The sequence below is a fragment of the Saccopteryx leptura genome, chromosome 5 (genome assembly GCF_036850995.1).
Source record: "Saccopteryx leptura isolate mSacLep1 chromosome 5, mSacLep1_pri_phased_curated, whole genome shotgun sequence".
Lineage (NCBI taxonomy): Eukaryota > Metazoa > Chordata > Mammalia > Chiroptera > Emballonuridae > Saccopteryx > Saccopteryx leptura.
In genome coordinates this window covers 59,782,722-59,794,323 of record NC_089507.1, presented here as the reverse complement: position 1 = coordinate 59,794,323, position 11,602 = coordinate 59,782,722, and the positions used below count along the sequence as shown (strand labels likewise).

Below are 11,602 nucleotides of genomic sequence, written 5' to 3'. Positions count from 1 at the left end.
GTTGACGCTTTATCCACTGCGCCACCACAGGTCAGGCAAGGACTATTCTTATATTTACGCCTACTCGAACAAGCCATGATTCAATCTTAAAACAAAACAAGAGGGTGTTTTTATCAGATAATAATTTTTAACATTTAAAAACAACTACAATTATGTAAAAGTGATGTTTGTAAAACATTAATTGCCTTTGGCTGTGTTCAGTTCAAGAGTCATTGCCCTTTAACTCCAACTTAAAAACCAATGCATGCCATTAACTGTAACAAAAAGAAATTAAAAAAATTAAAAAAAAATTAAAAACAAACAAAAAAACCAAAAAGAAATTAAAATTGCATAAAAACTAAAGCATTCACCAAAAAACGAATTTCAGATTTGAATCAGCGATGCAGGAATATAGAAACAGTTCTAAAACCTCATGCAACAGAAAATGAAAAAAAATTTTTCCCCAGTGTTTTTGTTCTAGGCACGTGGATTCTGAGAAGACAGTCCTCACTCCCACGAAGCTCATGGCCTGGTACCGCTGGCGGGCAGGTTACACTAGCAGCAACCTGTAATATTCACCTAGCACTTACTTTGTGCCAGGCGCTGTTCTAAACCCTTTAAATCATCTTACAACAACTCTTAGTAGGTAGATACTGTTATTACCTCTATTTTATAAATAAGGGAACCGAGACACAGAGAGATTAAGTAATTTAAGCAAAATCACATGAGGAGTAAATGCAGAGCTACACTTTTGGATCCAGGTAGCTGTGTAGTCAGTCCCTCTGCTAAGCTTGTAGGATTTCTAGGATGAGGGCAAGAGGGTGGTGGTGAAGGAGGGTAGAAGGGGATAGATGGTGATGGAGGGAGGATTGACTTGGGCTGGAACACAATACAATATATAGATGATGTTCTGTAGAATTGTGCACCTGAAACCTGCATAATTTTATTAACCAATGTCACTCCAATAAATTCAACACAAAATTAAAAATAAAAAAGACCAGAGGAGATAAGGTTGAAGGGCATACTTGGCATTTGGAACAACAAAGCAAAAGGAGGCTAAAAATTAAAGCCCCGCTTGTATGGGGGAATTATGGGCAGTTGTGAGCTGAAGGATGGAGTAAAACAGGGGTCCCCAAACTATGGCCCACAGGCCGCCTGCGGCCCCGAGGCCATTTATCCAGCTCCCGCCACACTTCCAGAAGGGGCACTTTTATTGGTGGTCAGTGAGAGGAGCACAGGATGCAGATGCTGGTGTACTGTATATGGCAGCACCGCAAAGCGCAGCGTCGCTCACATACAGTACTACTTCCGGTGAGGCGGATGCACGCGTCATGGCTCCAGAAGCACGTCATATCGTGCTTGTTATGGCTAGCAGTGACAAATATGGAACCGGACACTGACCATCTCATTAGCCAAAAGCAGGCCCATAGTTCCCATTGAAATACTGGTCAGTTTGTTGATTTAAATTTACTTGTTCTTTATTTTTTATATTGTATTTGTTCCTGTTTTGTTTTTTTACTTTAAAATAAAGTATGTGCAGTGTGCATAGGGATTTGTTCATAGTTTTTTTTATAGTCCGGCCTCCAATGGTCTGAAGAACAGTAAACTGGCCCTCTGTGTAAAAAGTTTGGGGACCCCTGGAGTAGAAGATCGTAAAAGTCATAAAAGCTATCATTTATTTGCTGTCAGGCCTTGAAGTAAGTGCTTGATTCCATCACCTCTTTATCTTCAAGGCAATCCTAGGAAGTGCTATTTTTATTAGAATTGCAGCAGAGGAAACTGAGGCTTACTCAGAAAGGGTAATGTACCCAAAGTCACATTAGTAAAAAGTATTTATTGACTGCACACTCCCTGTAGGGCATTTGCTAAGTGCCATGGAAGATTAAAAGGAAATAATCAGATGTAGTTGGGATATCAACGAGTTTACAGTCTAATCGAGTCAAGACAAACTCATGTGAAACTAAAGTCAGTAATGCATGATGCTTTACAATTTTTATATACAATGCTAAATCTTAAGAAAGGATTTGAAGCATTGTAACTTTCAGAGAAAAGAAACATCAGAAGATTGGGGCTGTCAGGGGAAAAGGCAATTAAATTTGAAAGACTTGAAAATTGTCATTTGAAGAACTCTTAGTTTCTAATTTTAAATTAATGTACTCCATATTTCTCAATCACGATGTAAAGTTGCCTTACTGCCATTACTGTTATCCTGAGAAAAGTTTTAGTGAAAATACTCAAAAAAAAAAAAAAATTAGTACTAATGAATTGTCATTTAGATGTTTGTAAACTTTTGGTTTGGCTTCACTATAGTTACTTAAACTATCAGAATGTATTTTTCCCCTGGTCTCCCAGCAGGATAACACTCGATGCCACGCCCCTTTAACCAATCCAGGAGGTGCTGGGGCTCAGAAGGAAACCACCGGCTTGGACTGCTGTGTGAGCTGAAGAGGCTGGAGCAGAGGTTCTCCAAGCTGGGTGCTGGATCCGGGAACCTGTTAGAAATGCAAATTCTCTGATTCTATCCCAAACCTACTCTCTTAATAAGCCCTCCAGGTGATTCTGATGGACCCTAGAGCTTAAGAACCTCTGGTTTAAGAAGACATCCTTCCTTAAATAGAAGAGGAGCTGCAATGGAGAAAGCAGAGAGATGGTCTTGCTTAAAAAGCTGGAGCCCACCGGCTTTGCACCAGATTTACAAATCTAAAGTGATAAACTTTCTGCCAAGTGAGAAGATAGGCCAGTGTTCCACCTTCTGTTCTTCACTGGATTCCTGGCTCCCATTCAGAGACCACCACAATAGATTAAGTCTCACCTCATCCCAAAAAATTATTCTGGGATTAGCATGGGGGCCGAAGAGGCATATTTACTGAGGACCTATTATTTAAACCGGGCATTTAGTAATGCACTTTGCCCACATAGTCTTATTTCATGCTTACTCACCAACTGAAATTTGGTGTGATTAACTCTTTTTCGGAAATACAGAGACAGGTTGAGAGCAATTTGGTAACTCCCACAGGTTGTATGCCACACAACCAGGAAATAATAGGACTGGATTTATATCCAGAAGGAAATGAGTAATAGGTGGTGTTTATAATTGTTCCAGGTTTACAGTTTAACCTCTTTGGTTTCAGGGTGGCAGCTTTACAATAAAACTCACTGTAACCATATTTTGAATTTTTCTAGTTTTAACAAGAGCCAGTTCCCAACATTTAGACTAGAATTATGCTGTATTATGATTATAAAACTAATGTTTTTCCCTCAAAGGATGAATTTTCTCAGAAGGAAATGTTATATGATAATAATGGTATTAATGATCAATGTCATGATCCCAGAGGCCAGGTTTATAGTTATCTAAAAAAAAAATCCAGAAAAGATTATTTGATAAAGATTTTCATCACCCTGAATACATTCCTTTATAGAAGAACTACTTTAAAGTCCCATCTGAGGCGTGCTCACAACCAAGCTATTAGCTATTTTTAAAGACTGAAGTGGAGGCTCCATGAAGCCATACTCAGTTCCCGGGGCCAATGTGCTTGAACCAATCAAGCCATGGCTGCAGGAGAGGAAGAGAGAGAGAGAGAGAGAGAGAGAGAGAGAGAAGGAGAGAGAGAAGGCAGAGGTATAGAGAAGCAGATGGTTGCTTCTGCTCTGTGCCCTAACTGGAAATTGAAGCCAGGACATCCACACAGCTGGCCAATGCTCTACAGCTTAGCCAACCAGCCAGGGCTGCTTTGGAGAATTTTTAAGCAACACTATTTTGTGCTTGTGAAGGCCAAGATTTGAAATCCTGGGATTTGTATGAAACTTTTTAAAAGACAATTATCCAGGACAATCACCTAGATCTATGCCATAAGGTTGTTACAGGACTGCATGGGGTTGAGAATGTAAAAGAGTCATCGCTCTTGATAGCTAGATGTGCCTGCCCACTATTGTATTTGATAATGTCCCTAGATGTTTACTGGCCTCCAGGATGCAATTCTAAAGGGCTCCTGGTTAAAGTTCTCTCAGGCTTATTTGGGGATAATCTCTGTTATACACGATGGTGTGAATGAAAAGGTGTACACAGACCTGACAAGTGCAGGACAAAAATGGCAGGTCTGACAAGCTCAGGACCAAAAGGAACCACACAAGAGAGTCTGAACACTAACTTATAAGTGGGCAGGTCACTGTGGTAGTCATACCCCAGGCCCACAGCTTCTGTGTGTGTGTGTGTGTATGTGTGTGTGTGTGTGTGTGTGTGTGTGTGACAGAGACAGAGAAAGACAGAGAGAGGGACAGACAGGAAGGGAGAGAGATGAGAAGCATCAATTGTTCGTTGCAGCATCTTTGTTGTTTATTGATTGCTTTCTCATATGTGCCTTGAGGGGGGGGGGCGACTACAGCAGACCAAGTGACCCCTTGCTCAAGCCAGCAACCTTGGCTCAAGCCAGTGAACTTTGGGCTTCAAGACGACAACCTTTGGGCTCAAACCAGCGACCATGAGGTCATGCCTATGATCCCACACTCAAGCTGGTGAGCCCGTGCTCAAGCCTGATGAGCCTGCGCTCAAGCCGGAGACCTCAAGGTTTTGAACCTGTGTCCTCTGTGTCCCAGTCTGATGCTCTATCCATTGTGCCACTGCCTGGTCAGGCAAGCAAAAGGTTAATCTTTCCCTTAAGGGCACCCTGTCTGTTGCTCTTGTGCACCTAGGATAATATCCCTTAGAAATGTCAGAATAGTTTTCACTTCCAGATCCTTCAAAAACAGATCACTGACAAGAGCAAGATAACACGGAAACTCCTTGTTATCTTGTTGCCCACATATTACATCTCTATTTGCTGTAATTGTTAAATACTCACTAACCTGTGCCCACCAATATAGAAGTATATATCTATTTTCCTTTTTATTCAATCCTGGAGATTTCCTGGGTATTTTCCTCCCACCTCCTTATACCACCAAAAGATTTCGTGTAACCTTCCTTCCTTTCCCTGCTTTGATTCTAAACGTATTAAAGAAACTATAAAACTACCTTTCCCTGGAGCACTTTCTCAATCCATTGAGATACTGCTTTTGAGCATGTGCTCAAAATTTTGGCTCAAATAAATTCTTATTAATGCTTTCTACAGGTTTGGATGTTTCTTTTGACATTTACTGGTATCTTAATATTAGGTTAAAACATATAAAACTACTGATACAGGACTATTTTTTAAATCTACAAAATCAACAATTATGTGGGTTTGAACCTAGTAAGGTATTCTCAATAGTCTCCCTCTCCTGCTCCCAGGATTTCTTCAAAACTCTCATCTGTGAGATATTGTAAAGTCTATATAAGAACCTGTTTTCTGCCATTTACTTCCAAGTTTCTTAAATATTATAGCTATGAAATTTCAGGTGTTAGGGAGCATTTTCAGAGCCAATTCTAAAAATTCTCAGATTGGTGTCTGATACAGCTTCTCCGTGGGCCAATAGAAATGCAATCCAGGGCTTAAAGCCTGCTATGAGGCAAGGAACAATCAGAGGAAACTGCGGAAGTGAAGCTTACATTACATTAAGTCCCTGGCAGCCTCCTAGGAAATCCTAGGCTTAGCTGTGGCATCCTTTCCCTAGTCCCCGGACTTTATGAAAATGTGCTTTCTTAAGTCTTGCTGAGTTTGCTAATGTCCCATGGAAAGGTGTCAACAAGCCCCGCTGGCCACCATCCCTGGCAATACACATATATTTCATATAAAGCAATACCACAGAGGGGAGAGGCACACACGTGCATGGTACAGAATGCAGAGACTGCCTGGGCTCGGCCCCATTCCAACTATCCCTTTGCCCTTCACAAGCCAGTAAACTATGACTTGGTGCTTTCGTCATCTCCAGGGTCTGACGGACACTCAACAGAGCTTTGAGTGTGCATAAAAGGACACAGCCATTCTGACAGTAGATCAAGTATGCTGGGAAAGTTTGATGGAAACAGAGTGTGAATAATTATCTTATTGTATTGCACATGGAGATTTTAATTATTCCTCTTTGTCTTGGGGATTCACTGATGGCAAGAAAAAAGCTGTGATTATCTGGAGATGTGTTACTTATTCTTTCTCTTTCTCTTAGCACAGATAATATGTGTCCAAGATGAAATTCCTTCCAATGTCTTTTGAAATAAATATAAAAGGAACATAGAAAAAAAATGAAACCAGCCTGTCATTTATTAATACAAATTTATATAGTGGCATATGCTATTGGAAAGATCAGAAATTCATAACACACAAGTTGGTATTGGAAATACAAAAATCACTTCAGAGTCAAGAAATCAGGTTGACAGCACCACAAATGTTTTACTCAGTCTGAGCAGTTACGTAGTATCCAAGAGTTACAAAAATTCCGATAGGACACTGAGACTGAACGTAATAAGACTGTGCAAATGTATTCCAACACTACTTTCCATCCACCAATAAGAATCTGCAGGAGTCCTCCAGGATGACTGGGGGACAATAAAAGGCAGAGAAAACAGATGCAGACTCGCCTTTCTTTTAACCTTCACAGCCAGCCAACGGGTGATGGCAAATAGCAACCCCTGAGGGGCTTTGTTCCTTCTCACTTGACAGCATGGTAGAAAAGGTTAGTAACACACACCAGGCTTTAGAAAGCAAGTTAGAGAGACTGAAAGCAGTGTTGACTGAAATATCATCCCACATCAGTCACCAAATTATCTGATCCCTATATGAAATATAAAACATAAATGAAATGAAAAATTCTGTATAAGGAGTCAACCTCAAGCTCACATCTTAACTGTTTCTTGTGGTAAGTATCATCCACTAGAGAAGCACCACATTCAGTAACATGTATGTAGCGGGGGGAAGGGTGGGGAAGAAGGGCGGCAGGGATATTCCATGGGCTTTCCTTTGCACTATCTCAAGGTCCTCACAGGAAGCTTCCCTGGTCACGTAAGACTTCCTGCATGGAGGCTGCTGGGGGCACTCAGAGATCTCAGTCTCCATCACTTCCCAATTAGCTTCATGCCACCAGATGCACTCCCATGCAGGTGTCCCGTGGCGTAATAATGGAAGGGATGTTCAGGAAGAGTATTTGAGCAAATGGAAAGATATTACTTGAATGTGTAAGCAATTCTGGAATGAGGAGCAGTTATAAAAAAATGGGCCAAATCAAAGGTGTCCCTCTAATGACTGGCTTCCTGTCTTTGTAGAATTAGCATTAACCTTCTAGGTTGTCAGAAGATTCTGTGCCTATTTGGTGAGGCCTCCAGCCATAAGACACCAATTCAGGATGTTCCTGAGGCAGACATATAAGTTCAGCACCAAATCGCCTGAGCTGGTCTCAGGTAGGACCTGGCAGCCAGGAGTTTCCAGTTCTGGGTTCCCCCAATTCAGACTATCCTGACAACTTTACACTCTCATCTCAGAAAGCTAACTCAGACCTTCCTTTAAATGTCCTGCTCCGGGGACCAAGTCACAGTTTCACCTCCTGCTAAGACACTATTATGACTTTTCTCTCCATTCCTTCGTAAGACCATTGCCAGATCCATGTCTCTGTACATTGTTGTTTCTTTGCTCCAATAAGATTATTTCATAATCCAAGTAGAAGCAAGTTTTTGGTTTCTTTTCTCTACTTGCCCTTGTGATATTCCACCAGACCCTCTCACCTCCCCTTAAATTTATTCCTCACTACTTCACCCATGACACCAATCATTTGTTCACTCAACAATATTTTTGGAGTGTTTGTTATATGCAAGGCACTGCTGAACAGTCAAAGGCCCAGCCCACACAGGTCCTACTCTCAAGGAGCTGGGAGTCAGGTGGAGATGCCTAAAACCTGTGAGTCCATTCTTTCTAGCTTCTAGTACCAAAGTGTTTCCAGTCTGGAATGTTCTCAAAGAGCTTGGGTCATTCTAGTACAAATATTGTATTATACAAGGTGAGTGTTCTGTTGTTTGCTGAGTGATTATGATATGCCGTGTCAGGAAGAGACAGTGTCTTACTCCTGAATAATGAAATGGTGTCTCCAGTTCAAAACAACATGACACGCATGCTTATGTTTTTGCCAAAAGGTCAGGAACCAAAAAGAAATTCAAAAGCAAGCTGTGTGCACATTATGTGCAAAATTGTTAAGCTGCTATTTGAACACTAAATCAGGTTAAAGCCATGTGTTTATGGCCCTGTCATGTGCTGATATGGTAAAGTAAGTGCCTGAGCTACCAGAAAAGAACCCCCCCAAAAGAGAAATCCCTGAAATACAGTACCAGGAATGGTGCCTTTATCTGCTGTGTATACTAGTACTTTATCTGTATTTTACCTGCTGTATTAGTAGGTTTCTATTAACTGATTTCACTCTGGCCTAGGCTTTCTCTTAATTTGCTTTATTCAATGAGACATTTTCTTGAAACCTTAGCAAAATAAAAACCACACAGCCAGCAAAGCACACGGGCTTGTCTATTATTGGACTAGGCAAAGCCTGGGGTAGTAGGACATGCGGTAGGTTTTTAAAGCATCCACGGCAATGTAGAAAAGGCCGTGGTGCGCTGATCTTGTTTTGTAGCATCCTTTGATGGGGAGGATGTCTTCACACATCCCTGGTGCAGCATAAACTAGTTGGGTACAAGGACACCTCCCTGGGCCTGGGATGCAGTGCACCACTAATGTGCTCTAAGGTGCTAGCCAGGCCCCACCGCTCCCCAGGTTTCAGTGTTCCCCTCTGAAAGAGGGGTGGCGGGGAGCTCCGCCACGCCCTGTATCTGACAGGAGAGGACGGAGGTTTCTCCTGAGAGTTACAGAAAAGTGCTCTAGTCTAGAGCACTCTGAGCCCCCAGGTAGAAGGGGCCGTGGTAGTGCAACGTACAGTTAGAGGCCATGGGCTGCTGGCTGTCAAGTGGATACAATGAGCAAATTCACCCGTTGTGCTGGGTAGCAGAATTCCCAATGGAATCTGGGTGTCAGCAATTTGAACTCTGCTGTCCAGAGGCCCAGAAAACGTCTAAGTAGAAGAAAGCTGGAGGTGGGGGAGGAAACCAAAGGCCCTGACCGCACTCTCTCTCTCAGTCTGCCGCTGTTCATTCCCCAGTCCTCTGAACGGCCTCAGCTGACCTGTCTGCCTACCTCCTGTCCTAATACTAAAGCTCTTGCTCTCTAAGATCAGCCTTCCTATCTGCCGCTGTTCATCCCCAGTCCTCTGAACTGCCTCAGCTAACCTGTCTGTCTACCTCCTGTCCTAATACTAAAGCTCTTGCTCTCTAAGACCAGCCTTCCTGTCTGCCACTGTTCATCCCCCAGTCCTCTGAACGGCCTCAGCTGACCTGTCTGTCTACCTCCTGTCCTAATACTAAAGCTCTTGCTCTCTAAGATCAGCCTTCCTGGAGGAGCAACTGCAGCTACCAAGACTAACAACGGGATCCACAGAAAGAACTACTCCAACACTCGGGGGGTCTTAGTGGTTCTTTGTCCAATGAGGTAGCTCAGTTGTGAGTTATGCAAGTAATGTGTGCTTTCCGCTGCTCAAAGCTATGGTTTTCCCTTTTTAATCTGCAAGATTATAAAAATACCAGTATTTCCCCTGTTTTATAAAAATGATTTTAGAAAAAAATACACATGGGTCTCCTCCATTAAATTTCTTTTCCACATGGGTCTCCTTCATTAAACTTCTGTTCCATCTTGTAAGTTGTTGTGAACTCTGACTTCCAGATTCAACCTTTTTACTCTAGCTCCTTTGAACGCGGGAGCCCCCTCGGCGTCACTCAGGACGTTGACGTTCCGCACGGTGCAGTACTGTCTGCTCACGTTCTTCTCCACCCCGTCCGGGCCCCTCTTGGGCACGTCCACCTTGGTGTTCAGAGGGTACTCCTCCAGAACGTCCTCTGCGGGTGTTTTCTTCCTCTCCTTCTGGCACTTCCTGGTGATGAGACAAGCGACCAAAAACACCAGGAGCAGAAGCATAATAGCAGCCAGCGCACTGCCGATGGAGGCCCCCGTCTGGGAGAGAGAAGCAGCGACAATAGGCTCTTGCATCTCTAGATTCAGGGACTTCATATTGGTACCGTTCTTGACTTGGTCCCCTTCATTGTCATAGATGAGGGAGTCGTCCAGGGTCAGCCAGCCACTGGGGTCCACCAGGTCCCTTCGGTTGCGCCTCAGTGGGGCTGTGAGAGAGCGCTGGACGCGTGGCCCCGAGATGGTATCAGGGCCAATGATGTAGATGACCTGCAGGTACCACTGGTGTCCTGCCTCAACCTGCAGGTGGAAAACAGGAGACAAACAGAGCATGTCACTGTTGCCCACAGATGGCCTCTCTCAAAAGGAAACAGAAAGACAATGGCCCCCAGAAGCCTTGCCGTATAAATGGTTTCTAGAAAAGCATTAGCGATGGTTCACCAACCATTAGAGAATTCAACCAAATATTATGGACTCCATTTGATTTCTCCATTAGGTTGATCTTGGTCCAGCTGTTCACATTCTTTTCTCTTTCTCTCTGCGTATAGAATAGTCCTAAGCATTTATTTTTCATGGCCTCTGTAGCTAGGTAAATGCTTATGTTTTGTCAGTTGTCTTTGACAGTAGAGAATAGTATTAATAACCACATGTTTTCCCAGTGACCTTTAATTGTTTGTTATGCTAATTTACTATTTATTGATGAACTTTAGCTAAAATAAAGTCATTCACCATATTTTCATTAGACACCTACTCTGTGCATAATAAGCAGATAATTGATTAAAATCTGCTAAATCTGAGTACTTCCTGGATCACCCCTAGAGCAGTTAGATCAAGTATTTTATCGCCATGTCATCTGCCCCATTGAAACCCTCCACGGTTTTGAACTAATGCCTAAGAGTGACAATAGTTCTGAAATCTAAAGTCATAGATTACTATCTGGAGACAGAAAAACGTGGAATCTTATCTTGGAAGTTCATGTTTATTACTGGGACTGAGAGTATTTTTTTTTGCTTATCAAATAGGAGTAATTTTTATCATTCTAAATTATTGTATTTAGGATTTTGTTAAATGTTTTCCACATGCTTTGTGAAAATAGAGCCAAAAAAGGTAGGCAATATAAAAAAATCAGGGAAAGTTAGAGTATCCTAGGCATCTAAATGCGCACAATTACAAGAGGATATGTGCAAATTAAATAATTTTATCATTGCTTTGTTGTATTGGACATAGGTGGTAAAAATTTGGGTTGAGTGATAAGCTTAACAACATTAAAAAGGGTGTGCCAGCAAGATGCTATATAAAGAAACTGACATTCCAGAGGTGATGCTGTCTTCCTTTCTGCAGCCTTTCAAGTGGCCCTGGTCCTCTGCCTCCTTTTTTCACACCACACTCACCTTGTAGAGTGCATCTACTTTCAGAGTGAATCCATCCACACCTGGCATGCTACTGACCACGTGGAAATCAGGCAATTCGGAAGCAAAGTGGGCCTCAAAGGGTACATCATGGAAGTACTTATCAGTTACCTCTGGCTGACTGCGGTCCTAGATTCCAGAAAAATAAATAAAAAAGATTTAGAGAGATGGAACCACTGAACTGGTAAGTAGTCACTGGGAGGAGAAAGTTCTCCCCACTCCTGTCTTGTGTGTCGGGAGAGTACGTGCGGCAGAAGCCGATCCTTGGGCTGACCGCTGCCTCTGGGCACCCACTGCCCTCTTCAAGGGAGG

General features: G+C 42.6%; 1 protein-coding gene across 2 annotated transcripts in view; it reads right to left on the bottom strand.

Annotated features, from left to right (window-relative positions):
- Window positions 1-6,142: 6,142 nt before the first annotated feature.
- FRAS1 (Fraser extracellular matrix complex subunit 1) overlaps window positions 6,143-11,602 on the bottom strand; it is a 513,532-nt gene continuing 508,072 nt past the window's right edge. The window contains exons 73-75 of one of the 2 annotated variants that reach the window (XR_010751479.1): window positions 11,273-11,419; window positions 9,146-10,181; window positions 6,143-9,041 (exon numbers count right to left, since the gene is read on the bottom strand). Coding sequence is in view for 1 of the 2 variants with exons in the window: in XM_066384281.1 (XP_066240378.1) it covers window positions 9,588-10,181; window positions 11,273-11,419 (741 nt within the window). In the remaining variant the exon portion in view is untranslated. Of the gene's footprint in view, window positions 10,182-11,272; window positions 11,420-11,602 lie in introns of both variants that reach the window. The other variant, XM_066384281.1, reaches the window with a different exon arrangement.